The 27,748-nt window shown below is 35.4% G+C and overlaps 3 protein-coding genes across 4 annotated transcripts; 2 read left to right on the top strand and 1 right to left on the bottom strand.

Annotated features, from left to right (window-relative positions):
* The first annotated feature begins 2,298 nt into the window (after positions 1-2,298).
* Positions 2,299-6,660, top strand: LOC121746618 (vacuolar-sorting receptor 1-like). The gene is made up of 12 exons (XM_042140520.1): positions 2,299-2,843; positions 3,314-4,006; positions 4,453-4,541; positions 4,628-4,697; positions 4,783-4,866; positions 4,993-5,069; positions 5,153-5,234; positions 5,388-5,470; positions 5,579-5,645; positions 5,733-5,861; positions 6,154-6,260; positions 6,368-6,660. Exons 1-12 carry the CDS (start codon positions 2,549-2,551, stop codon positions 6,455-6,457), a joined length of 1,866 nt encoding a protein of 621 aa, XP_041996454.1. The 5' UTR covers positions 2,299-2,548; the 3' UTR covers positions 6,458-6,660.
* Positions 6,661-8,116: 1,456 nt separating this feature from the next.
* Positions 8,117-11,451, bottom strand: LOC121746651 (protein FATTY ACID EXPORT 3, chloroplastic-like). Of its 2 annotated transcripts, none has more exons than XM_042140571.1 (6): positions 11,102-11,451; positions 9,817-10,207; positions 9,549-9,716; positions 8,957-9,003; positions 8,838-8,875; positions 8,117-8,424 (listed from the first exon to the last, which is right to left on the bottom strand). In XM_042140571.1, the coding sequence occupies exons 1-6, from the start codon at positions 11,333-11,335 to the stop codon at positions 8,334-8,336; spliced, it is 969 nt and encodes a 322-aa protein (XP_041996505.1). In that variant the 5' UTR covers positions 11,336-11,451; the 3' UTR covers positions 8,117-8,333. The 2 variants fall into 2 exon arrangements, with proteins under 2 accessions (XP_041996505.1, XP_041996499.1); XM_042140565.1 differs by having other exon boundaries at positions 9,817-10,210; positions 11,102-11,450.
* A 5,936-nt stretch (positions 11,452-17,387) lies between these two features.
* LOC121746667 (probable LRR receptor-like serine/threonine-protein kinase IRK) lies at positions 17,388-20,859 on the top strand. The gene is made up of 2 exons (XM_042140583.1): positions 17,388-19,133; positions 19,206-20,859. Exons 1-2 carry the CDS (start codon positions 17,668-17,670, stop codon positions 20,650-20,652), a joined length of 2,913 nt encoding a protein of 970 aa, XP_041996517.1. The 5' UTR covers positions 17,388-17,667; the 3' UTR covers positions 20,653-20,859.
* The last annotated feature ends 6,889 nt before the right edge of the window (positions 20,860-27,748 follow it).

The following is a 27,748-nucleotide window of genomic DNA, read 5'->3' on the forward strand; positions in this document are numbered from 1 at the left end:
TTTATACAGATCTGATATATCGCCTTCTCCTCCCCCAAATCGCGAAAAACTCAGCCACAATACACACACAATCGCGATTTTATCTGCTCCACGCGAATTCACCCTCCATCCATCTATCGGTGCTATTTTCTCCCAAATTTGTATATTATTTTCGGTTAGTATGCTTATCTTTTACATTATTTGAGTAATTATTGGATAGTTAGCTAGGGTTTGTAATTGGTTGTGAATTGAGTTGAAATATTGTGCAGAATTATTATTGTGTAGAATTATTATTGTGTAGAATTATTATTGTGTAGAATTATTATTTAGCATATTTGGCTCACTCTACATAATGATGAATATAAAAATAATACATATTTATTTGTGTTTTACATTATTGCAGATAGTATGACGTGGTGTGTCAATTTATATTGGGGTGGAAAGATAATTCCCGGAGCAGTTATTTCGTATGATCCTCCTTTTGCTAAAGGATTCATTATGTTGGATGAAACAATTTCGTACGATGAGCTAGTGGAAAAAATTTGTGAAAGGATGGGGATAATCATCCGTCTAGACTCTCAACCGCCAGAATCGGGAAGGGTATCCGTAGCTTTTTTACGCGGAAAAGGCGAGACAATTGAACGTTTAACAACAATTTAGTCGAATTGAACATTGTTTTGTTTATAATCCTCGGTCTTCTGTTTGGACTTATGTATTGTGTAATATTTGGACTTCTGGATTTACAAGCATGCAAGAGTCGCACCACCCCAACTATAGGTACTACATCGTTCTATATCCATGAAAAATTGAATGTAGAAAAATGGAATTTTATTACCAGATGCGTTAGGGATCAACAGACCACCAAGTAACAACAGACAATACACACAAGCACGTTGCGCGTACATGTACTCTTCGTGATCATCACTCAACTCAATCCTCAATTGAGCTGATAAGGCTGTCTGCTTCCAGTTCATTTCTTTCAAATCAACTTGATCTGGAATAAAGCCAAGAAAATCCAGACAAACCTCCTTCCAATGGTTTACATCCTTAGTGGGGATGTAACCCGTCAGAGCTTCATCGTCAGTGTTGAGGCCCCACAAGACCTCCACGTCTTCTAATGTCACAGTCGCTTCACCGGCTGGAAAGTGAAACGTGTGCGTCTCTGGCCTCCAGCGTTCAATTAAAGCGGTGATGAGATGGTGGTCAATATCTTTCGGTTTACCACACCTCAACATCCCGCCAAACCCCATCCTGTCTACAATCGCCAAGACACGAGGATGTATCGGAACATCCCAAATGATACCTTCGTACCTTCTGCAGCGTAGGTCTTGTGAGGGTTCTCCAGCCCATATATTGTTAGAGACGTGTTGTCTCTGAAAATATGGTACAGATGGATCCTCAGGACCACATAATAGTCTTCTGCGAGCACTAGAAGATGATGTCATAATTCGCCTACACAAAGTTACGCAAAATTAATAACAATTCGCCTACACAATATTACACAAAACAAACTAACCAATATACATCGACATAAACAATTTCAATAATTTGTGAACATTGAACCCAAATAATGCAATACACTTTAAAACTCATATAAATCATAACAAGTTGCCCGAATTTTAAGCAAGAACAACACTAGGGTTTAGGTTGTTAATCCATATTTATACCCTAACTCAACACCAATATCTCAACTATTAAGCAACAATAATGTCATCCAAACAATCAAATATGCTAAATAATAAATCTACACAATATTTCAACACAATATTTCAACTCAATTCACAACCAATTACAAACCCTAGCTAACTATCCAACAATTACTCAAATAATGTAAAAGATAAGCATACTAACCGAAAATAATATACAAATTTGGGGGAAAATAGCACCGATAGTTGGATGGAGGGCGAATTCGCGTGGAGCAGATAAAATCGCGATTGTGTGTGTGTTGTGGCTGAGTTTTTCGCGATTTGGGGGAGGAGAAGGGGATATATCAGATCTGTAGAAAGCCGCCACTGGTATTGGCGTCTTCTCTTAAACTCGCCGACCTCGTTGGCGTCTTTTATAAGTAAAAACGCCAATCCCATTGGCGTGTTACACTCGAAACTGTATTTATAAAAAATACAACTAAAATACGATGAAATTAAAAGACGCCAACTTTGTTGGCGTCTTTATGTTAAACACGCCACTGTTGTTGGCGTGTTTTACTTATAAAAATGCCTATGCGGTTGGCGTGTTTCACATAAATGGAACAGATAATAAAACGGGTACATTTCCGTTATTTCTAAAGTCAACTGGCCTAGAAGTCCGATTTTCCCCAAAATCTGTTTAGGATTTATCTGCGGGTTATATCGATCTTTCCGCTAGTTCGGCAGTTTTTACAATCTGGGCTGCCACCAATCCACTTTTTTATACATAAATCTTCGATACAATTTGTGTTTATCGAAGAAAGATCGAATCTTTTCTTTAGTTGATCAGTTTTAAAATTGATCGGTATTTTAGGTTTTCTAGCAAATAGCAATCCTCTTTGAACCTCGGCTCTGATCTGATCCGATTGAGTAGAGTTAGAAGGATGAGAGAGAAATTAGGGATTTTAGTTTGTGTGTTGTTTGTTCTCTTCGGTTCCTGCTTGGGAAGATTTCTAGTGGAGAAGAACAGTTTGAAGGTGACATCGCCCGATTCACTGAAAGGTGTTTATGAAAGTGCAATTGGGAATTTTGGGGTTCCTCAATATGGAGGAGCGATGACTGGCTCTGTTTTTTACCCTAAATCGAATCAGAATGGGTGCAGTAGCTTTGAAGATGTCGAAGCTTCCTTGAAGAAGAAGCCTGGAGGCATTCCAATCTTCCTTCTTGCTGATAGAGGGGGTAAATTTCGCCCCTTTTCGATGAATTTAATCATCAATTTTGTATGAATGTTATGTTGATTGTACTTGATTTTTGGTGTTGAATTCTACTTTTGGTGTGTGTGTTCAATTTGGTTGTTAGAGATCTATGAATTTATAAATTTTGAGATGGGACAATATGTATATGTTGTTATGAGCTGATCGAGAATTTTTCATAAGATTTGTGTAGACTTGTTAGGGTAATTATAAGAATTCGAAAATTTTTCGTGTTTATGTATTTGTTTGTTTCGGAGGGATTACATCTGGAATTCGCAAAATTTTCTTCAATTTACAGCTTTCTGTTCGTTCTGATTGTCTTGAGTTTGCAAGACCTCTTTTTTAAAATTTAGAAACAACAAGAGGCTTACATTCAATGTTGAATTATCTCTATATGATTCCAGATGAATTGTTTCCATTACCTCAACTTATCTAATTAGTTTGCATCTCTTCCAGAGTGTTATTTTACAGTGAAGGCATGGAATGCGCAAAATGGTGGTGTGGCAGCTATTCTTGTGGCTGATGACAGGAATGAGCCTCTTATCACCATGGATAATCCTGAGCAAGAAGATGCAAGTCCTGATTATCTGCAGAACATCACTATTCCATCAGCCCTTATCAGCAAGGATCTTGGAGACAGAATCAAAAAAGAATTAGCTAAAGGAGAAATGGTGAGTATTAATCTTGATTGGAGAGAAGCCCTTCCTCATCCTGATGAGCGGGTTGAGTATGAGTTCTGGACAAATAGTAATGATGAGTGTGGCCCCAAGTGTGAAAGCCAGTTAGATTTTGTCAGAGATTTCAAAGGAGCTGCTCAGATACTTGAGCAGAAAGGCTACACTCAGTTCATTCCACGTTATATAACCTGGTACTGTCCTGACGCTTTTAAGTCGAGCAAACAGTGCAAGTCACAGTGCATCAACCAAGGGAGGTATTGTGCACCAGATCCTGAGCAGGATTTCAGCAAAGGATATGATGGGAAGGATGTTGTTGAACAAAATCTACGTCAAGCCTGCTTCTTTAAGGTGGCAAATGAAAGCAGAAAGCCATGGCAGTGGTGGGACTATGCTACAGATTTTTCAATCCGCTGTCCAATGAAAGAGAAGAAGTATAATAAAGAGTGTGCAGATCAAGTAATCAAGTCACTTGGTAGGTTTCATGCTTTTACGTACATTGATAAGTGCTTATAGTTCTGTTCACTTCTATTATCGAGGTTTAATCACTGAAATCTCTGGTATCTGCAAAGAGGTTTTGTGTTTACACAAATGATCTATTTTTCTCTCAGTGAAAGTTTAGTGTGTGTTTTTGCATTTTGGTACTGTACATGATTACTTTTTTCTGATTTTGCGTACCATGCTGAGAACTGCTGTGTGTTTATTGATGTGGCATCTTCCTCGAAAGGTGATGGCAGAGTTATTCATTTTTCCCAATTCCCTTTCTCATTTTCCCTTTCTTTTTTTATATGTTTGGGGTTAGAGATATCTGGTTCTCTTTTTGCATGCTGTTACTCATTTGGGTTAGTTAGTTGATTATCCTTGCTTCTCTCCTCCGTACTTTTATTTGAGTTTATTCGTTTTGCTGTACCTCCTCTGTAGGAGCTGATCTTAAGAAGATAGACAAATGTATTGGTGACATAGAGGCAGATGTTGATAACCCTGTTCTGAAAGCTGAACAGGAAGCACAGGTTCGGTGGTAGTCAAAAAATCTCATGTCAGTTTCGGTAAGTATCCTCTGTTAGAGCTACTAAATTTGAATGATACTTGATCTCAGATCGGAAAGGGCTCAAGAGGAGACGTGACCATCTTGCCGACTCTTGTTGTGAACAATAGACAATATAGAGGTAACTGCTCCGTAGAATCAATTGTCCCTAAGATTAGCAACGAAAAAGGATCTGAAATCTTAGGTAACGTGTTCATATGGTTCAGGGAAGCTGGACAAGGGGGCGGTTCTCAAGGCTATTTGTTCAGGTTTTGAAGAGACTACAGAACCTGCAATCTGTCTGACTCAAGGTTATTTTTGTTTTAGTAGTTGTATATATTTATCAATGAAGTGCATCCATGCCCATCTATAGATTGTATATTTCCTACACTGCTTTGGTATAAATATAATTGTTGTCTTTTGTGTTTGGTGGCCAGATATACAAACAAACGAGTGTTTGACTAACAATGGCGGGTGCTGGCAGGATACAACTTCTAATATTACTGCTTGCAGGGTATCCAGATTTTAATCAGATTCATTTTAATCTTTAGGTTGCTTTACCATTTTTTGTCCTATCTAAGTAAGAATGGTTTACAGGATACCTTCAGGGGGAGGGTCTGCGAGTGCCCCGTTGTGCAGGGAGTGAAATTCTCCGGTGATGGTTATACTCATTGCCAAGGTAATTTATTTTCTCTGAATCATCATTAGCACAAAGATATATACTGAATAAAAGAAAATGAGATATTACCTCACTCTTGCTTCAAATTGGCCGGCTTACATTCAAATGCTATACGCTAACCATGGATTCCTCATACTTTTCTTCATATAACAGCTTCTGGTGCATTAAGATGCGGAATTAACAACGGAGGTTGTTGGAAGGAAACAAAGAACGGACATACATACTCCGCATGCATTGTTAGTCTCCAACCCCCCCCCCCCCCCCCCAACGAAGAGCATTTTTCTTTTTCCATCACACAAGAGTAGGCATTTTTTTAATATGTTGATGTTCGATTTATATTTCAGGACGACCATACAAAAGGTTGCAAGTGTCCACCTGGATTCAAGGGTGATGGAGTTAATCATTGTGAAGGTAAGATGACAGATAACACCACTTTTACTTAGGTTGCTATTTGAATCTGGCCAGTTGTTGACTTGGTTTAACTTGAATGCCATTTAGATATTGATGAATGCAAGGAAAAGTTGGCTTGCCAGTGTTCTGATTGCAAGTGTAAGAACACCTGGGGAAGTTATGAATGCAGCTGCAGTAGCAACCAACTGTACATACACGAGCACGATACATGTGTAGGTAAAAGATTGTAATCACACATACTCCGTAACTTATCATTCGCTGATTTGCAACAAGTATGAAAATCATACATCGACAAGGGTACATACCCACAATTATGATTTGATCTCCGTGCTTAAGATTAAGAATACTACTATGTGAGAAGCAGATTTCGATCATGTTTTCTCCGATCTATTTAATTGCTCACAGATTTCGTCATCTTTTTTTACTATGGAAGATGTCTGATGGTAAAACGGTGTTGTTACTTGTATGTTAGACACACAATAACTTCCTTACTTGCTCATCCGTGCAGGTAAAGATTCTGTAACAGAATACAGCTGGAACTTCGTGTGGGTGATTATTCTCGGTTTGACTGTGGTTGGATTTACTGGATATGCTCTATACAAGTACAGGATCCGAGTAAGTAACAGGACGAGATCTTGAATACTCGTCTCTTGACTAAAACTTGCAAGAATTTGTGAGCTTAAATGTTGTAAGTAAATGTCTCTACTTGAATATTTGTGCAGCGATACATGGACTCAGAGATCCGGGCTATCATGGCGCAGTACATGCCGTTGGACAATCAAGGAGAGGTGCCGACTCACACGCCGGTTTAAGTAGCACCACCTTATTGTAAATTAGCAAAGCAACTCACCATCGCTTTATTTGGTTGTGTGATGTTTGCTTCCGTTTGCCTCTTAATGGTTTCTGTACATTTTACTATCTAGCTTACATAAACTCTCCTACTCATGGAAAATGTTCGTTGGATTTATATTTTATTTAGATCTCATAGCAATTTAAATCATAAATTTTGGTCAAATTTTATTCAATACTATAAGGTTTCAAAACAGTATTAAATTATCAAGTTTCAATTGTTTTCAAATTGTACTAGTGTGTAAAATGACATTTTAGGTGATGTCGGATATTGTGTCACTACATTAATAATATATCGTTATTTTGTATATTATGTAATATATTTTCTATAGAATTAAGACAATTAAAAAAATTTAAATTTTCTAATTTTTTTTATCCTACGCCGTGGTGGTAAATACGAGGAGCCAATAGAGGAATTTTAGGCGGCCGCCGAATAATCAAAAATACGCAAAAACTGAGAAACGTGATAAATGACTTTAATTAGGGTGCATGCATTCTAATCAGTAGTTTTCTCGCGTTAATTGTTGTACCACTACCTTGTTATTGTACCACTACCTTGTTATTTAAAGGGAATTGTTCCGTGAGACTCTAATCCGGAAAGGGGAATACTCAAGTGCGATATCTGTTAAGCGAAAGAGGTGGACATTCTTTTCAAAACGTGATTTTAGTATGAATATGTGAATTTGTCATGCCATGTTTTACTTTTACGATTACCTATCTGCTTGGCTATGCCAATCATGTTAAATCGAATTCGGGTCCCAATAGGGCCGCAAACCCTACTCGGACTAGTGTACACATATGAGGATCGTGAGCTAGCTTTTGAGTTGGCCGATCCAGTAACCGTCGTGGAATGTGGCCACATTCCCGGTTCACATACGTTCAGATATGTTATCTATGTTTATGTGATTGCGCAATCAATTTTATGAAATTAAAGGAAATTTAGTGACTCGGACCTTTAAATAAAAAACCTCGTGTTCACTCAACTGTGGCTGACAAATTTAAATGAAACTTATATTTGGCACTATGTCCACTGAGTATATTAAGTACTCAGCCCTGTGTGATTCTTTTCTAACGTGCAGGTTGAGCGTGTACGAGGAGGCGAAGGTGTTGAGTAATGATTATTAATAAGTAACAATAGGTAGCCCAAAGTAGTGTGTCCTCACATATGCTACTTTGTCTTGGTCTCTTCCGCTGCGATAAGACTATGTACTAGGAGTTTATGAACCCAGTTATTATACTCTGATTTCATTTTGACTATGTACCATTTTCGTCTTCGGAATTAATGTTTTGAGTTAGACTTATTCCTTATGCTTATTCCTTCGATTTTGAGACTGATTTCATTTTGACTATGTACCATTTTCGTCTTCGGAATTAATGTTTTGAGTTAGACTTATTCCTTATGCTTATTCCTTTGATTTTGAGACTATGTAGTCACGATATAGTTGCGCTAACTAGCATTAAGGAGATGTGGTCGTGATAGATGAAAAAGTAGAGATAGAGATGTTTCGACTTTAGGAAACGTTTCATTTTTAATGGAACAATCCAAAAAGGAAAATATTTAGGAAAATGTTTCATTTTTAATGGGACGGAGAGTATATGTATTATATGCCTGAACCCAAAAGTAGAGAAACCCAATATATAAAGGAAGATTCATTATCATAACTCATTTCTAATATGCAGATATGATTAATTCTACAGATTTATTTCGCATATTAAAAGAAAACTAGCAAAGCATCGCAAATCTTGGCACATCATATATCGATGGCTTTCCTCCCACCCGTCCTTTACTTGATGCAAAGTACTTTGTTCGTGTAATCACGACTTACATCGCCACAAGGATTAAGTTTCGGCCCCTAGTTCCTGACTGGACCCTCCCGTCTGCTCTCTGTCCCTGATGATCCTATAGAGATAGAATGCAAGTACTCCGCCACTACATAAATATAAGCTAGCCGTCAAATAGGAGCAAGACATTTCATACATCAAAAAATGAGAAAGAACTCTTCTTGATTTAAAAATCAGAATAAATGTAATAACATATCATATGAGCGCCATCTGTTATTAATTTAAGATCTTAGAGTGCATATTTATCTGCTATGTTCGGCTCTAGACCCCTCAAAAAAGTTCCCCACATGTTATGGAATTCCTCCACTTCGTCCTCTTAAGAACAACAAAGGGCTAACCCAGATTAACCAGTCTTATACCTCTTCGGCTCCACATTTAGACAAAATGCATGCACTACTTCTACTTCTAAAAAATGGCATTTCAGATGGAATTTAATGATTAATTTTAAAACTGGAACAACTGTATAAAAGTTTATGAGATGCAGGATGAGAGAAAACGGACCTGATAAGTGTTGTAATGAAGTTGGAAATAAATGATCGCTGCAAATAAAAACAAAGATGGACTGAGTTAGAACAATGGATGTGTATGACTAGCTTAGAATTTAGGCACGACAGATTTACCATGGCCAACAGGCGCAGTTCCCTCACAAAAAAGATTGTAGCAATTACTGCAGAGACAACATGAAGTCGAGGTAGGAGTTAGAATAAAATAAGGTAGTAATCAACACAAGATAGATAACTAGCATAGCTAAACAAACAAATCTAAACAATTCCACTTCATCTAACAATGAGACATTCCAGACAGACGGTGCATATAAATTCTCTGATACTTGATCACGCCACGCCTTAACAGTATTACGCAAACAGTATCAGGAGTCCACACTCTACAGATACCATTTGGTCAGGATATACATGACTTCTTGTCAATGGATAACTGGATTTGATCTGGTTTTTGCACGGATCTTCTTTCAAAAATGTTTTTATGACAACTAGAATGTAAGCACATAACCTTAAATGCACTGAAGCGCGTATGCTACAAGTTTTTACTATTAAAAATAAAACCAATCAATTGCTAGAAGATACCCCTAAATTTTACAGAAATAAAACCATGTTTTATCTATTCACTAGAAAGACACTGTAAACTTAACATTTTTATGCAATAGGTAACAACATAATGGTCGTTATAAATTCATGAAATTATAGTGGACTACACCTGTTTGTCCTTTCACAAGCAAGGACGACGGCTCCCCCTTCTTCCATGATTTCAAACTTGCTATACTCAGGGCCAAAAGAGTACCACCAAGTACAATACCAAACCTGATGGCATGGATGCTTCCAGTTAACATAAACGAAAGAAAGCCTCCAACAGAAAGAAGTGCACCTGATGAAACAGAACAATTTTTGGATATAACTATGTATCTCAATTGTACTTAATCAAGTCTGACAATTGGATGAAATAAATAATGCACTTGTATCCATACCATAAGGTATCCCAACATAAAAGTCTCGGACTTTAGACACATCGTTGAGCTCATCCGTTGAAGTAGAAAAAGTTTCTACAATATCCTTCACCGGTTCAGGGGATTTCTCTGCAGCTGCGGCCAAGTATTCTTTACTTTCTTCAGCAGTTTCTTTAGCAATCTCAACCAAATCCTGTCTTGCCTTTTCTGCTTGAATCTTTAACTTCTCAGAAGTTTCTTTTAGAACGACGAATGCCTTCTCAGAGTACAACTCATATGCTTCCTTAGACATGCTCTGCATTTTTATAGCTTGCTCCTTGAAAGATGAGAGAACCTGCTGCCATGCTTCCTCTGATTCTTGAGCTTGCCCTTTCAGATCCTCCTTTTCTTTCTCTATACCAATATCAGAAGGCTTCTGGCGACCAAGTCAAAACAAAACCATATATTACATATTTATATTGAAACTTTAAAAAAAGGAATAAGAAAAGTTTAATAATGACTCCTAAGTCCTAACAACAATAAATTTCACTATATCTGCTAGCCTCCTATATAATTTTCAGCTAATTCTGGAATTGGGTCAGCAGCATCTATCTTTAATCCAATAAATATTATGGAATAATTTATGCTCACAACGCACGGTAACTACACCATGCATACAAAATGTTTCATGGACAAATATTTGAAGTTTGCATAAATAATACAAATTGATTCATCCGTGTTTCATTTTAATTTTTAATACATTCCATTATCTATCTTTAAACGTGGTCAACTCTCTCCCTGCGTGGAGGACAAAAAGTTTCATCTTTATTTCATGTTTGGTACAAAATGTTTCATTGTTGTTACATATTGGTATAAAAAGTTCATCTGTATTCATGTTTTATACCTCACGTACGTAAAGGATTGACGACGTCTAAACATAGATGACAAAATGTAATAAAACAAAACGTAAATAAAACATTTTGTATCATTAATTATGCAAACTTCAAACTTTTTGTACCAATATGAAACAATGGCAAAACATTTTATACGAATTATGTAATTTCCCCTCAGAACGCAGAGAAAGCATCGAGAGAATAATGACACCAAGTCCTTAAGAATCAAAATTAAATGGATACATTTTCATCTCAAAATACAAGTGGATACCGACTGGAAAATCAATATGAATAGCTAGGCATATTCTAACATAGCACCATTATATCTAATACATTGACACAATGCAGAAAACCGAAATCTGATAGAAAAACAGTTCAAGTAAATATAATGGAAGAAACGAAAAAAATAATTAAAAAAAAAAAGACGAACTCACCGATTCCTCGTGGGACGCAGCAAAGGAGAAAACGGTGCGATTCCTCAGAGTAATCTGGCGTAGATTAACGCCGAGCAGCCTAGGAAGCGACAAGTTGACATTGATTTTAGGGGGGAGCAAAGGTTGAAACCCTAGAGTGGTCGGCGGCGAGTGGCAGAGCGCCATTGTTGAAGCAGGTCTATTGATGTTAGGAAAGGAGTTTCTGAATTTGATGGATTCCAATCTAACGCTCATTTCGCTAATGGAATTGCTTTGTGTTTGTGTGTAGACAGGAATTAGGGAGATGGGGGTTTTGGCTTCGGCGATGCAGGAACACGATACTGATGTTTGTATTTAACGTGCGCAGTGTGCGCACGCAAAACAAATGCCTCTTATTTTTCATTTCGAAAAAAAGTGAAGTGACACGTAATCCTAAGTTTTGCCAAGGCGGGGCCCACTGAATCTGGTAGCGGGGCGAGTCTCTTCGCATTTAAAAGATCCGACCCGTTTCTTTATTTTTATTAATTTTGAATTTTTTTAGAACAAATTCAATTAAACGTATCTTGATTAAAAACACATTTAGCTTTCAGTCTGATTCGGTTCAGCTTTTATATGAAAATTGAAATTGAATCTATCAATTGACGTGGTAGTACACATTGGATTGAGAGAATACTTTTATAAATGAAGTAATGACATTTGTTGTTTTCATTTTCTTCTAAGTTAACAGAAATTACAACAGGGATGTTTGAACCGATGATGGTTTGGTTGTCACACACTGCAGAGGAAGCGCCTATCCACGACGGAGACCTGACGCCCGACATCCCATCCGCGCTGAATGTGATTGGTGGGCGATCGACACCCATTGCAGGCGCGACCTCATTCCTCCATTCTCTTTCTCTCTACTAAACAATGAATCCTGATGGGAGTCTCTCTACTTTGGTGGTGGGAGCCCCATGAATCCCAGGCAACAACCGCTGTCTACAATTACTGCTACGGGCAGGGTATTGACCCGCATTACGGCGACGAAGAGCATAAACTCTGGCAGCTACAGCAGCAGCGGCAACGGAGGTGATCCGATTGACTTGAGTGAGCAGCCTATGAGCCGTCCGATTGGCGTTAAAGCGACCAAGCAGAAAGGGAAGGAAGGCCTAGCGGGGGGAGGCTCATATCAGTTGTAGAAGCGTCGTTGACCAGAACGCGGTTCGATATCATCAGAGGAGCACTCCAAATCCCAGCTCACTCAACTCCTCAAACATTCCAAGGGAAGGTTGGGAATGGATACCGATGCTTGAACGAGGAGTTGACAACCTATCAGCGTTTTTTTTAATTTGTTTTTTTTTTCATTTTTTCCTCATAACATTTTTTAATGTTTATATTAATTAAGTAGGTTTTATTTTTCTATGTTTGACCTTCAATATAATTAATTTTGGTATTTTATTTTATTTGATAAACACTAACGATTAATAAATTTATTAGATTTAATGCTAATATGCAAATGAAGATGGGCTGCTTTTATAAGGCAGAATTCTCAGACGTTAATGCAGGAATTTAGACTGAATGATAAAGTGCTGAAGTGGTAGGACGAAAATGGAGATGGGTTGATTTATTTCCACGACTGTGAATGCTCTAAGATTGATTGATACTTTCATCAAAGAAATTACGTCTGTATCGCGTACCCGCGGATACCCGATCCCAAATTTCTCAAAAACTAATACCCGATCCGAATTTGATTTTGGGTATCCAATTACTCAACTCGGGTATCCATTTCTGAAAATTCGGGTATCAGTCCCAATTTTGATTTTAAATTTGTTTTAAGAATATTAACTACAAACTTTTAGAAATACAAAACATATAGTTCTAATTTAATACAAACTTGAAGTACTAGTATTTAAGAAAAAATAACTACAAACATTTATAAATATAAAATTCTTGACGTGGTTCAAATTTAAGAGAAAATAACTTCAAACTTTTAGAAATTCAAAATTCATAAGTTATAACATATTAAAATAAATTTAAATAAAACAATCTGTTTACTTAAAATTGACCATAATTTATAGTAGTATTTTTAAACTTGTAGCTATATATATTAACCGAGCAATGCACCATTGCCACTTTGATATACCGAGCATTGCCACCATTGACTAAAATAAAATTATGAACAATTTAATTTTCAGCACTTTGATCATAAATTTATAATGAATTTATCACTTTGTTGAATAAATATAGCGTTGTTGAATAATTTTCAGCACTTTAATTGCTTAACTTTTTAAAAATCAAAATAAATACATAATTTATTATTTTTTTTAAATCAGATAATTCGAGTATACCCGATCGGGTATCAGGTAGCCTGATACTCTATTATCCAAAAATCTCACTACCCGATCCCGGTCCGAAAACCAAAAAATTGGGTTTCGGATATCCAATTACCCAAATTTTTAGGGTTTGGATATAGGGTATTGATAGTCCTAAAAGAAATGGTATAGACAAGGAATGCATCTTTATGAAAGAAGCATACTATAAAAGTAAAAATGGCCAAGGAAGATGTGGATTATTTATGCTGCAAAGCAAGGCATAAATTCAAAACCTCCCTCCCAATCAATAAAAGTACAACTCAGGTTGGGCCGCAATATTGGGCTTCGTATTATCTGGCCAACCTGCAGTATTTATTTTGTTTTAAAAGCCCAATTGATAACGGATCCTGGAACCTTTTACTTGTGTTACAAATGTAAAAGCCCAATAGGAAGTGGACCAATAACATACTATTATGGAAGTAAACTATCAAAATTAAAATGAAGGTCGCATTTATATATTAATTAATTCTGCAGAAGCTCAATTTTCTATATGAGGACAACGCATCATTCACGGCACTCAATTTCTATTTGCGCAAATCCATGCAAAACACACCAAATTTCAACTTTTAATTCAAGCCTCAAGTCAAATGTCAATCAAAAGGGGCCACCAATTGCACACTCATTCAACCAGAACACTGCACACCTAAATTGTCTCCTCCTCTATACCATTTCATTTTTATTTTACTTCACCTAATAAATTGAAATAAACTCAACTCAAACTTTTCCGAATTCTTATTTGTTTGCTATACATCCATCTATTCACAAATTTTAATTCTTATTCTAAGGTTTTAATTATGTAATTTTTTTTATTTCAATTATATAAACTTCATTGTTTTAATGAAGTTTAGTTGTTTATTTATACATTAGTTTAATTAAAAAAATAAAACAAGAACGAATTAAAAAAAAAGAGAAACAAAAAATAGGTGAGTGATGTAGTATTCAACTTTTTAAAGCGAAAAAAATATGAATAGTACTCATAAAAAACATAAATAGTAATACTGTCAAGGTTTTAAAGCTCAAAAATTATATACTCCCTTACTATATATAAATATAAATAAAAACAGAATTCTACTACTCCCTTCCTCTTTCCTCTCTACTAGTTAGACAATATATGAGAAAATTTGAAGCCTAAAATATTATACCTTAAAAATGAAATAATATGTCATAATCCTAAACTAGTAATAATATATATAAAATATTGGATTTTGATATGCAAAACTTAATCTTACTCCAGAAAAAAAAACAAAATATACCTACTATTTTTAGATAGCATGGAGATCATTTTTAGTTTATTTTTATTAAAAAAAAAGTTTCTAATTAAAGTGAATTGTATATAAAGAATAGTTAAACTCGGTAAAAAAAAGAATAGTGGATTTCCAAATTCAAGTGATTAGCACTATAACTAACTCAGATTTTTAATTTGCCAACGAAGCACAATTAGTTGATAAGACGCTTCACCTTTAATCTATAAATTGGGGTTCGAGTCATCACGGAGTAGATGAGAAACTATTATTGATCCTCTAAAAAAACTCAAATTTTTAATTCCAACAGTGGTTGTGAAAATTTAATACGGTTTAAAATAAGTGGCTTTCCTTACATAATTTAGTGGAGTATTAGCTTAGTATATAGTAAGTATTTAAGTTTAGGTATTAATGCAGAGTCTCGAAAGCAGTCAATGAAAAATTGTCATTTTGTATCTCTAAAAACTCAAAATGAGCCCTTTTTCTTCAAAATATTATTTATAGAGCAGAGTAAAATTTTGGATTTGACCCGTTTTGTATTGGGCTTTTCGATATCAACAAACACATATCTTTGGATTTACTCTTTACTCAGATTTTACTACCACGTAACGCCAATTTAATTCCATTTGCATGTGCTAACTTTATTCAACTAATTTCCACTATTAATCTTGGATTACGTAATCTTCTACATTAACGATCTTATCGTGCCAAACATTAATTGGCATTATCTAACAAGGATTTTTGGCTTAACTATAAATAAGGGTATACGAATTATTTGTTTATTTTCTAACTTAGTCAACAAGGACCAAGGCCAATACTTTAGACCAGATCTCAAAATTTAAATTCCCAACGTGGTGTTGAATTAGTTTAGAATTTTTTTTAAAAAAATAAAGGTATAGTTTGATGGGTGTGTTTGTAGTAGAATTATATATCACGTTATATGCATAATTACACATTGAATAATTGTGGAAAAAGGTGAGCAAACTTCAAATTCAAGTCTCGTTTACCCACATAGGTATAATGGTAATGCTTGAAAAGTCTGAAAAATAAGAGGAAAGGAGACAAACATAATTGAATTGTCTTGTTGATGCATTTAGTTAGACCATGTAAAAAAAGATGGCAGGGATGAAACTTTAACATATATTTTCTCTGTCTAAAAGTTTGAATTTACATAAGTTTTTCGATTTTAATTATTTTTTATAAAAAAATATCAAATAAATGTATTTTTATCAAGAATCTAATGACATCTTTGTTAGAGGGAAGTGATCAATTGCTAATTAATTATCAATCACAAATTAAGACCAAATCATAGCCATTAGATTAAAAGATCTAGTGGTTGAAATAATGTGACATGTATTATATTTTAAATTAAAAAATTATTAAATAAACTTAAAGAGTATTAATGTCAACTCTCTCTCATCAAAACCATCTTAAAACTTTAAATTTACGTAACTCTCTCGATTTAAATTATTTTTTCGCAAAAATATAACAAATTAAAGATAATTTTATAAAGATTTCAACGAGATCTCAATTGCATATGTTCCTACGATGTTTGTGTGATAAAATTGATAAATTATATTTCAATTTTTGTACATGTTGATAAACAGATTTTATCAACAAAGGCAAAAAAAATCTCAATATAGTGTATGCAAAATCTCAATATAATGTAGGTAAAATATCAATAAAACTGTGTTGATATTTTCTTGTACTTGTGTTGATATTCTCATATCATATTATTGATATTTGTAATACACTATGTTGATATAAAAAACACCCACGAAAATTATCATATGATAACATAATGACGATATTACCCTTTTGTTGATATTTTGTCTATTATTTATTAAAATTTGTGAGCATTAATCTTATCTACTCATTTCAAAATCTAAGGGTGTAGATTTAATCTTAGTTTTGGATTATGGTGTTATAAGCATTAGAAGAGGACCCTATATATACTTATATTTAAATCAAGAATTTTGATATTATTTTCAAAATGTTCTCCCTCCATTTCTAAAAATAGTTTTCTTTACCATTTAGTTTATCCTACAAAATGTATCCATTTTTATTTATTGTTAGCATTTGCATCACATATTAATTACACTATTAATAACACCCACATCGCTTGGAATAATACCCAAAAATTGGAGTAGTCAAAATTTGGCTACCCTTTATAAATTTTAGTTGATGTCCTAGAGTTATGCAACGAGATTATAATTGAAAATAAAATGTGTTTTCTTTTGCCATTTAATTTATCTTATAAAATTAGTTTATTATTCTATTTTTTTATAATAATCTCAGTCACTACTTACACTACTTTAATTATTTTCTGTTAAATACTCTACCAATTTTATATTAAAACTAATATCATTTGAAAATTTTATATTTGAAAAAATGAAAAGAGTATTATACTAGTAATAAATATAATGGAGACAAACCAATTATTTTATTTAGTTAAAATGATTTTACATTAAGAGCATGACTATTACAAAAAAAAATTGCGCCTTTTACGCTAGTAAAATATCTTATGTGAAACTAGCATTAAATAAACTTTTTAATTGATTCGGAATTATAGGTAGCCCTTAAAATAGTAGAAAAATAATTGCTTAGTAGTAGTAGTAGTACTAATATCTTACATTTGAAGTTTTGACATAATAATATTGTAAGTTGCTTTATTAGAGAGTGCGTGGAGAGAAGAGGAGAGAGTAAACACAATGAAAAGCATAGAATTTGAAGAATTTATGAGACAGAGAGATTGAGAAAAGCAAAAGTGTAAGAGCATTCAAGGCAAAGTTGCAACCGCACTCACATTAACTTTAATCACCACAAATCATCACTCACTATATTTCCTTTTCATTCTTCCAAACACTATGAACATCTCCCCCTCCCACATTCCTCCGCCGTTTTCCCGATATCTCTAACCAAAAAAAATACAATCTTTTCGACTTTGCAATCTGCCGCGAATGCTTTTTTGAATTGAATAAAATTCAACTGAGAAATGCTGTTGCCGGTAAAGTTAGTAGCTTTTTTGTTTCTGGTTCAATCTTGGTTGGTTTTGGCTCAATCTCTCTCCCCCACGGCTTTCAACGACGACGTTTTGGGCCTCATCGTCTTCAAAGCGGGCCTCGCCGACCCGCAATTGCGCCTCGTTTCGTGGAGCGAGGAAGACAACGTCGCCTGCAAATGGGCCGGGGTGAAATGCGACCCGAATACCAACCGGGTCACCGAGCTCATCCTCGACGGATTCTCCCTCTCCGGCCACATTGGGAGAGGCTTGCTCCGGCTGCAGTCGCTCACGCTTTTGCAGCTATCAAGAAACAATTTTTCAGGGGCGATTCCTCCAATTCTCGCCCAAATTCCATCTCTAGAGGTTCTTGATTTGAGTTACAACACTCTCTCAGGATCAATTCCTGATGAACTTTTCCAGCAATGTGGGCGTCTGAAGTCGATTTCACTAGCTAAGAACAGTTTATCTGGCCCACTGCCGCAGTCCTTGACCTCTTGCTTGAATCTGCAGAGGCTCAATTTGTCTTCCAATCGCCTCTCAGGTCAGTTGCTACCTGCGCTATGGTCTTTGACTTCGCTAAGGTTTCTTGATTTGTCTGATAATTTGTTGGAGGGGGAGATTCCAGGAGGGATTGAGAGTGTGGCTGATTTGAAAGTGATTAGTTTGAGAAGCAACCTTCTTGTTGGTTGGCTGCCTCAGAATCTTGGAAAGTGTTTGAATCTCAAGAGTGTTGATTTTGGTGGTAACTATTTTAGGGGCAGTCTTCCTGTTTCAATGAGGGAACTTGGTTTGTGCAGGTATCTTGATGTGAGTACGAATTCATTGACAGGGGAGTTTCCTGATTGGATTGGAGAGATGGGAAGGTTGGAATTCTTGGACATTTCTGGTAATAAGTTTTCTGGTAGGGTACCTAGTTCTTTAGGCAGTCTGCAAGCGTTAAAGCAAGTTAATATGTCAAGAAATAGGTTTAGTGGAGGCTTGCCTGAGTCATTTGGGGGATGTGTGAGCCTTAAAGTTGTTGATGTTGGGCACAATTCATTCTCTGGCAATCTTCCTTCTTGGCTTTTTGTGTTGGCTTTGGAGAGTGCTTCTTTTAATGGTAACAGATACAGTGGGGGCATCACTTTTTCTGCTTCTTGGCCGCAGTCGTTTGAAAGCCTTGAAGAGTTAGATTTGTCGTCCAACGCGTTAACTGGTGGGATTCCAGCAGCTATTGGGAATTTCAGTAGGCTGCAGTCCTTGAATGTTTCGCGCAACTCTTTGGCTGGTTCGATTCCAGCAAGTATTGGGGAGCTTAACACGACTCGTGTTCTTGATATGAGTCGCAATCAGCTTTCTGGGAGCATCCCTCCTGTGGTTGGACGTGCTGTTTCACTGCAGCAGTTGAGATTGGACGGCAATATGTTAAACGGAGCCATTCCAAAAGAGATTGGGAATTGCTCATCTCTAACCTCATTGTGAGTTGTCTTAAAAATACTATGTTTAACTGTGAAATTGTTTGATCTGACATGATCTTGCTTTGTATATAGGGTCTTGTCGCAGAATAATCTCACAGGTCCTCTGCCTGGTTCGGTCACAAACCTATCAAACCTTGAGGTGTTGGATTTGTCATTCAACAATTTATCAGGAAGCCTGCCGAAAGAATTGACAAATCTTTCGCATCTTGTCTCGTTTAATGTCTCCTTCAATCACCTTGAGGGGGAACTCCCGGTTGGAGGCTTCTTCAACACCATTCCCTCGTCGTCTGTTATTGGAAATCCATCCCTATGTGGCTCCATAGTCAAGCAATCATGCCCGGCTGTCCATCCCAAGCCTCTGGTCCTAAACCCCAACTCATCCGTCTCTAATCACGGCCCTATTCCACCAAGTCTTCGCCACAAGCGAATTGTGCTCAGCATATCTTCCCTTGTGGCCATTGGTGCAGCTGTCTTTATTGCTCTTGGTGTGGTTACAGTCTCTATTCTCAATATGCACGCGCGTACCTCCATGGCACGGTCTGCTGCTGCACTCACATTCTCCGGGGGCGATGAATTTAGCCCTTCCCACGACACTGAAGCCAACTACGGGAAGCTTGTCATGTTCTCTGGAGAAGCTGAGTTTGCTACCGGCGCTCAATCTCTGCTTAATAAGAACTGTGAGATCGGCCGCGGGGGTTTTGGGGCCGTCTATAAGACAGAGCTTCGAGCGGGACGCTCCATTGCCATCAAGAAGCTTAACACCACGAGTTTGGTGAAATGTCAAGAAGATTTCGAGAGGGAAGTTAAAACACTAGGAAAAATCAGACATCCGAATCTGGTGACACTTGAAGGGTATTACTGGACACCTTCGTTGCAGCTGCTGATTAACGAGTATGTCTCGGGTGGCAGTTTGCACAAACATCTCCACGACAGAGGGGACGATAGCTGCCTCGTGTGGCAGCAAAGATTCAACATAATCCTTGGTATTGCTAAAGGGCTGGCGCATCTGCACCGGATGGATGTCATTCACTATAACATGAAGTCGAGCAATGTTTTGATAGATGCTTCTGGTGATCCGAAGGTGGGGGATTTCGCCCTGGCCCGGCTGCTGCCAGCATTGGACCGCTATATCCTGAGCAGCAAGATTCAGAGCGCACTCGGGTACATGGCCCCAGAGTTTGCGTGCCAAAGTGTGAAGATCACTGAGAAATGTGATGTTTATGGATTTGGCGTCTTGACTCTGGAAGTGCTGACTGGGAAAAGACCGGTGGAGTACATGGAAGACGACGTGGTGGTACTGAGTGACATGGTGAGGGAAGCGTTAGACGAAGGCAGGATAGAAGAATGTATTGACACGAGGCTGAAAGGTGGCTATCCGGTGGAGGAGGCAATTCCGGTAATAAAGCTCGGTTTTATTTGTACCTCGCAGGTGCCATCAAATCGCCCCGACATGGAAGAGGTCATAAGGATTTTGGAACTCATCCAATCTTCATCAGAGAAGGAAGAAATGGAATCATAATCAGCAAGAGGAAGATTTAAGTTAAAAATTGTTGGTATCAGGTGAAGAGGAATCCAGTTTGTGTTCAATATACAAAGAAAGTAGGCTTGCTATGAAATCTATCATTAGTTTTGAAATCTCATTTGTTTTATTCTTTACATTACTGGAATTTTGTTCATGTGATCTCTCTAGTAATAGTAATAGTATACTTGTGATTGATCTTGATCACTAGAGTCTTTAAGTTGTCTGAAAATATGCCACCTCATTCTCATTACTTATTTGCTTTTTGGTTAGGTTATGGTGTAATCACATGCAAACTCTAATATCATATAAACTCCAAACTATGATCTGGATCGTTAGAAAATGTAAATAGATGACAAAATAATATCAACAGAAAATATGAACACAAGATCAATGGTTAACGGTTGATGTTGTGTTGACATCAAAATTTTGAAATTTTACAATGTTTCTATACTATCTAGTGAAAAATGAAGAGGATTTGTCTATCTCCTTTACGTTGTAGAAATGGGTCATTCACGTCCAAGGACATATAAATGAGACATAATCATCATTAAGTAGATGTGGAACAAGAATGAGGTTTTCAATATATGTAATAAACGAGACATGAATCGAGCAAGTTGACACGTGGTCTAACTTAAGGCATATACAGTTTAGTTTGGTTTGTTCGATTATTACAACTTGGATGCTAAGCAATACTTAATGTTTGTTGATTCTAATTAACAAACAAAATTAATAAGCACCATCTTGTGATCATTGCTTACTATCTAAGTGAATTTTCAAGCACAGCTTCAGGCTTTGCATGTCATATTGTCTCCTGAAAGCAATGCTCATAGAGTGGGCCACCAATCAAATAACTATTAAGGATTGGAATAAAGGGAGAGTTATGGGAATTTGGGAAAAATGTTTAAAAAATTGTTCCATTGAGGTTATAGGGGTGTGTTGCTTTATAAGACAGAATGAAGAGCCATGCAACAACTTTTATTTGAATAGGCAAAGTTGGATGGAGCATAAGCATAAGCATGATGAGTATTAGTATGTCAAAAGGTGTAATATAAGTGGGGACACATTCAATGTTAATGCTCATTTGGCATAATCATTTCATTGATTAAAGTGAAGCATGCCCTTTATATTTCCATATTCCACCAAAAACTAAACCATACATTATAATTTTTCATCAACTACAATCTTCATTATTGGTATTATGGTATACATTTGTATTGATGATGTTGGGAACAATTGCACGCTTCCACTTTTCCAAGTTAAAATATTGAATAATCTAGTGATTTGATTTTGAATATTTATCAGACTACTAGCAAACGAAAAAAAAAAGATTAAAAAATGCTATAAGAGCAGCCATTTCTTTCCTTTCCTTTGTCATATGCCACGCACCTACTTTTCATAATAAAAAATATAAATATTTCTATAATTTAAACATTTGTCACACTAATAACAAATAACAAAGAAAAAGAAAAGCTGCACTAATAACAAATAACAAAGAAAAAGAAAAGCTATTAGACCATCTCCAATAATACACTAAAACCTAAAATAAGATAGTTAATTAGCTCCAATAGTACTCTAAAACTAATCCCCTTTTATGGTTTTTAAATAGTACCTATTTTTAGGTTTACACTAAAACAAAAAAAAACTTTTTAAAATTTTGTGAGTAAAAAAGGAATAATATAGAGAATCTTCTTTTAAATTTGAATTTAGTGTAAATGGTTTGAGTAAAATCATACCCCCTCTGTTCCGTAGTAGTTGAGACATTTCTTTTCGGCGCGCAATTTAAGAAAAATTGTGTTAAGTGAGTTAGTAAAGAAATAATAAAGTAGGAAATGAAAAAGGTAGAGAGATGAAGAGACAATAAAGTAAGAGACAGTAAAATAAGTGAGAAGAAATGTGTTGTCTTTTACTAAAAAGGGAAATGACTCCACTACTATGGAACATACCAAAATAGAAAAATGACTCCACTACTATTAAACGAAGGGGTATTTGATATGGCATTTACACTAAAATGAGTTTTAGTTTAGTGTAAATGGTTGTAGATACTCTAATAGCATCTATAGTTGATAGCCCTAAAAAATTTCCTATCTTGCATAGTATATTCATGGCACAAGTGATGGATGCACTTGAGAGCTAAGGGTACAATCGTACCCCCAAAATTAGAGGTGGATCGGTTTGGTATACCTTACCAAAACCACCATATCGTATATCTTATCGAAAATTCGGTATGAGAAAAAAACTATATTATTATGAGTTTATCTTATTAAAAGTTTTGGTATATCGAACTTTGGTATTCCTTATTTTAGTATGATGAATTTCAATACCGATATCGTACCTTATTTTCGCATGTTATACCAAAAATGGTAAGACTTTATATTTTGTACATATAAGAACATACAATAATTGATAATAGAAATTAGAGGTTTTTGAGACTTGGTGTGTTGTGGGTGTGAGCATGAAAGAAATGGCAAAATCCGACCTCATCCTCATGGTGGCTGGAACCAAAGGCTTTTCCAACTAGGTCACGTTAATAATGTTGACTTATTTAAGCTATGTTACATATTTTTATTGATGTTGGTGCTCGGTCAATCAGTTAATATATTTTCTCCACAAGTTAAATTAGTTGAAAAAGACTATTTATATTATTAAACTTAAGCAATCTAATTTTTATATTATTATGTGTTTTTTTCGACATGCCTACACTTCCTAATAAGCTTAAAAGAAAATAATGCTTCCCAAGCATATAAAAGCTTGGTAACTGCGGTTTTAATCCCATAAGGCAACAAAAAGTTGTTCATGTTCAAAGCTTCTCCGGTAAAATCCTGTTTCAAGAAAATTCAAATTGAAAGTAAGTTTCGAATTAAACCTTAGGTACGTCGTTGTAGACATCTCGCTAAGAGGATGTTTGATGATAACTCATGGTCGTGGATTCCCTTCATCGGTGGCGGATCTAGGGGGTCCCCCCCTGGCCGTTCGGAGAGCCTAAATTTTCCCTTGAATCGAGCCAAAAATAGCATATCCGCCCCCTCTGTGGAATGTAAAAATTTATTTCCTTTCAATAAATGTAATATAAAATATATTAGCCAAATGGTTTTGTTGTTGGGTTTTTAACCTAGAGGTCTAGGGTTAATCCTCAACAAGAACATATGTTTTCCATTCTTTACTTTCTTTTTTTACCAATTCATATTTCTTCTTATTATCAAAATAATACCTTTAAATACTTTATGAAATCTAAACTTTTACTAATTCTTTACTTTTTTATTTTACCAATTCATATTTCTTCTTATTATCAAAATAATACCTTTAAATACTTTAAGAAATCTAAACTTTTACTAATTTGCATATATTATGTTGTTATATTTATTCTTTAGTTAAAATCATTTTTAATCTTGTGTTAAAGTTTTTTTGTCCTAAAGTACTTATAATTTGTGATCCATGTATCTTATTCTCTATGTAACAAAATAAACATTTTAAATATTTTTAAAATCTAAATATTTACTACTCTACTTATATCACTTTGTATATAATATTTACAATGGTTTTGAATGTATATAATAATTATAATAATTTTATATTTTAAAATGAATAATACATATTTGCAAGCTATAGTACATGTTTATATTTTATTAACGAAGCTAGTGCTACTTAAATATTAATATAATATTATTTATTTTATTATTAAGTATAATATTTAATATTTAAATATTAAATATTTAATATTTATTCCACCCCGCCATTCCCGGGTTCTGGATCCGCCACTGCCCTTCGTGATACGTCTTTTGTATCATTTTGTAGCAGCTTTTGATGAATGTTAAACCTCCTTTATGAGTAATCCTCTTTGAAGAGTTTATCTAATTCATTCTTGAAGGTTGCTTGTTTCTTTCCTTAGATAGATTCAAGTATAGGTATGCATCAATGGTAGTGTATCGACTGAGTAGTACAGCCAACTGGTGATTATGATTAATGAAAGTTGCCTAGGTTGTCTATGTTAGAGTTTGTATACTAGAAATCACCTTTCGAGTGATTGAATACTGTAAAACTCTATATTCTATTTTGCAATGGATGCAACAGATTATTTTTGTCATAATGTTGTTATGTTTTACATTTAATGGATGTTTATTGCATATTTAAATGTATGAGCAACGTAACAAAGTCCAAGTCTTTGTTTTAGTAGACCGGTTGTGGGCGTCGTTCACTTTAAGGTAACACGGTCAGTTCTGAACAAAGAAAAATAAGAATTTCACAACCTAGATAGGCCTAGACTACTGACTACCTATCGTGAAAGGTTGCAATGTCAGTCTGCATATTTCTAAGCCTTACTAAAATAAGATGACGTTGGTGTGGTATAGCACTGAATTGGATCTAACAATAAGACGAGTCTTTATCCTATCTACTGAAAGACGAGGTCTTGATAATTAATTTCTTAATCAATGTACGTTAGCATTGAGCATAAGGTATTGATTATGCACTACTTTGACTTACCAAATGATGCGGGTTTTTTCGTAACCCAAGAATCCTGGTATATTGGGTAGTGGTGATTAATATCTAGCGGTGCTAGGATTGTTATTATATTGAATCATGCACGCAGTGAGTCTCGTTTGATAACGTCCACAAAAGGAGCTTCAAACAAGGTTTTATTATTCGGAACCTAGCTAGTTGGAGTTTGACTACTCTATGAATAATAAATAAGCGTTTCTTGTTAAGTCCACTCTTGGAGTTAATAATATGTTAATTAATTAAGTCCATAGCAGACATTAATTAATTAATGGACGTTTCTATCTTAAGCACGAGAAATGAACGACAAACAAATGGAAACCCGGAATACTTGTAATTTCGGATTTGGATGGGCAGTGCAATATTACTTCTGTAGTGGTTGCTCATAATATTTCAATATAAGCTTATATTAAATTGTGGGTTCAATTTAATTAGTAAGAAGCTAATTGGGGGAGGCAATATCCAAATTCTTCCATAGATCTCTGACTGGGCCCAATATGTGACTTAATATAAATAGGAGAATAAAGGAGACAGAAAATACACATAATTTTCTCCAAAATTTTCGTCCCCCTCTCTGTCTTGAAGAGGGACGATTTTCAGCTCTCCTCCGTGAGCAGTTTTCGTCTTCTTTATTCAAGTCCTAGTAGTCTGGTGAGATCAGCCCACACTGATATCAGTTTACAGTCCGGGAACCAGTCAGAAGATCCGTTGTTTAGTGCTCAAGATCTTCACGTAGAGAAGGCGCTAGCTATCTTTGATTCTTTGGAGAATCAACGAGGTAAGTTGGCTAACTCTGCAGTAAGCATGTTTTAGGTGTTAATTGCACTAAAGCATGTTTGAATTCAAGTTATGAGCATGATACATGTGAGAATTATACGAATAGATTTTGTCTAAATAATCTGCTAAATAGATCAGAATTATGTGATCCATTCCATGCACGCTTTCGCTGCCAGCCCCTTCAGTCTACATCTTTTTTACTAAGGTCCAATGGTTTTAACCATAGTTATTTATCATTTACACATTCTTCTGATTCCAATCACCATCCCATTCAAGTTTGGATCTAGTTTTTGTGACAAGATCCACCCTATCTTTGTTTGTTTTTTACTCCCTCCGTCCCAACTAAGTTGAGTCATTTTCCTTTTTGACAAAAAACGAAACATCCAATCAATCTTACTTTATTTCATCATCTACTTTACTCTCTCTTTATTTCTCCTACTTTTTTTCTCTTTCCTATTTTATTTTACTTTCATTTAATCTATTCAGCACAATATCTTAATTTTTGTGCCCAAAATTTTTGTACCAACTTAGTTGGGACGAAGGGAGTATTTGTTTTGTTGATCAACACTTGAGGCAGAATCCTTGGGTAAAATATATGGATCCAATCACAAAGATCCTTACCACTTCGATGTTAGCAATGTCATCAAACATGAACACAACAATGTGTCCATCCTTAATAGCACCTTTTTTCAAAACTTAGTTTGCTTGCATACATCAACCTATATATTACAATCGTAATCATTTATACCGTTTCAAATATTACACCAATATGCAACAAGTCAAAAACAAGAATTTCATTATTTTCTATAAAGCAAAATAATAAATTATCTAAGTTTCTTAATTAAATATAGGGGCGGGTCGGTTCGGTATACGTTACCAAAACACCATATCGTATACCTTATCGAAAATTCAGTATGAGAAAAAACCATACTTTTACCTTACCAAAATTATTGTTATACCAAACTTTGGTATACCTTATTTTTGGTATGACGAATTTCAATACTAATATCGTACCTCATTTTTGGTAAATTATACCGAAAATGGTAAGACTTTATAATTTGTGCATATAAGAACATACAATAATTGATAACAGAATTTGGAGTATTTTGAGACTCGGTGCGTTGTGAATGTGAGAATGGAAAAAGTGCCAAAAGTCGACCTCATCTCATGGTGGCTGGAACTAAAGGATATTACAACTACCATCATCAGGTCACTTTAATTATATTGATTTATTTTATTTTTGTTGCATATTTTTATTGATGTGGTGGTCGATACATTTTTTCAAACCTGCCTATACTTGCTAATATACAAGTGTCCGATCTGTTCATAACAAATATGCTTCCCAAACATATAAAAGCTTGGTAACTGCGGTTTTAATCTCCATAAGGTAACAAAAAAATTGTTCATGTTCACAGTTTCTCCGGTATAATCATGTTACAAAAAAATTCAAAACGAAAGTAGCTTTCGAATTAAACCTTAGGTACACCGTTGTAGACATCATCGCTAAGAGGATGTTTGATGATAACTCACAGTCGTGGATTCCCATCGTTGTAGGCAATGCCATCATATATGAACAAAACATTATGTTTACCTTTAAGAGCATCTTTTTTTAAAAAAAATTGGTATGCGTGCATACATCAACTTTATATTACAACCGTTGTCACGACCGCCCTTTAGGGTTAATAAATATGGACGATCCTGATTAAAAGAAATTAATAAACAGAAGAAGGGAACTAGGGTTTCAATAAAGAGTTTGACCAACAATTAATATTTTAAAAAAAGCCAAGAGGTTGACATTATCCAAATAATTAGGTTCAAAGCTAAA

This window comes from Salvia splendens, chromosome 1 (genome assembly GCF_004379255.2).
Source record: "Salvia splendens isolate huo1 chromosome 1, SspV2, whole genome shotgun sequence".
Lineage (NCBI taxonomy): Eukaryota > Viridiplantae > Streptophyta > Magnoliopsida > Lamiales > Lamiaceae > Salvia > Salvia splendens.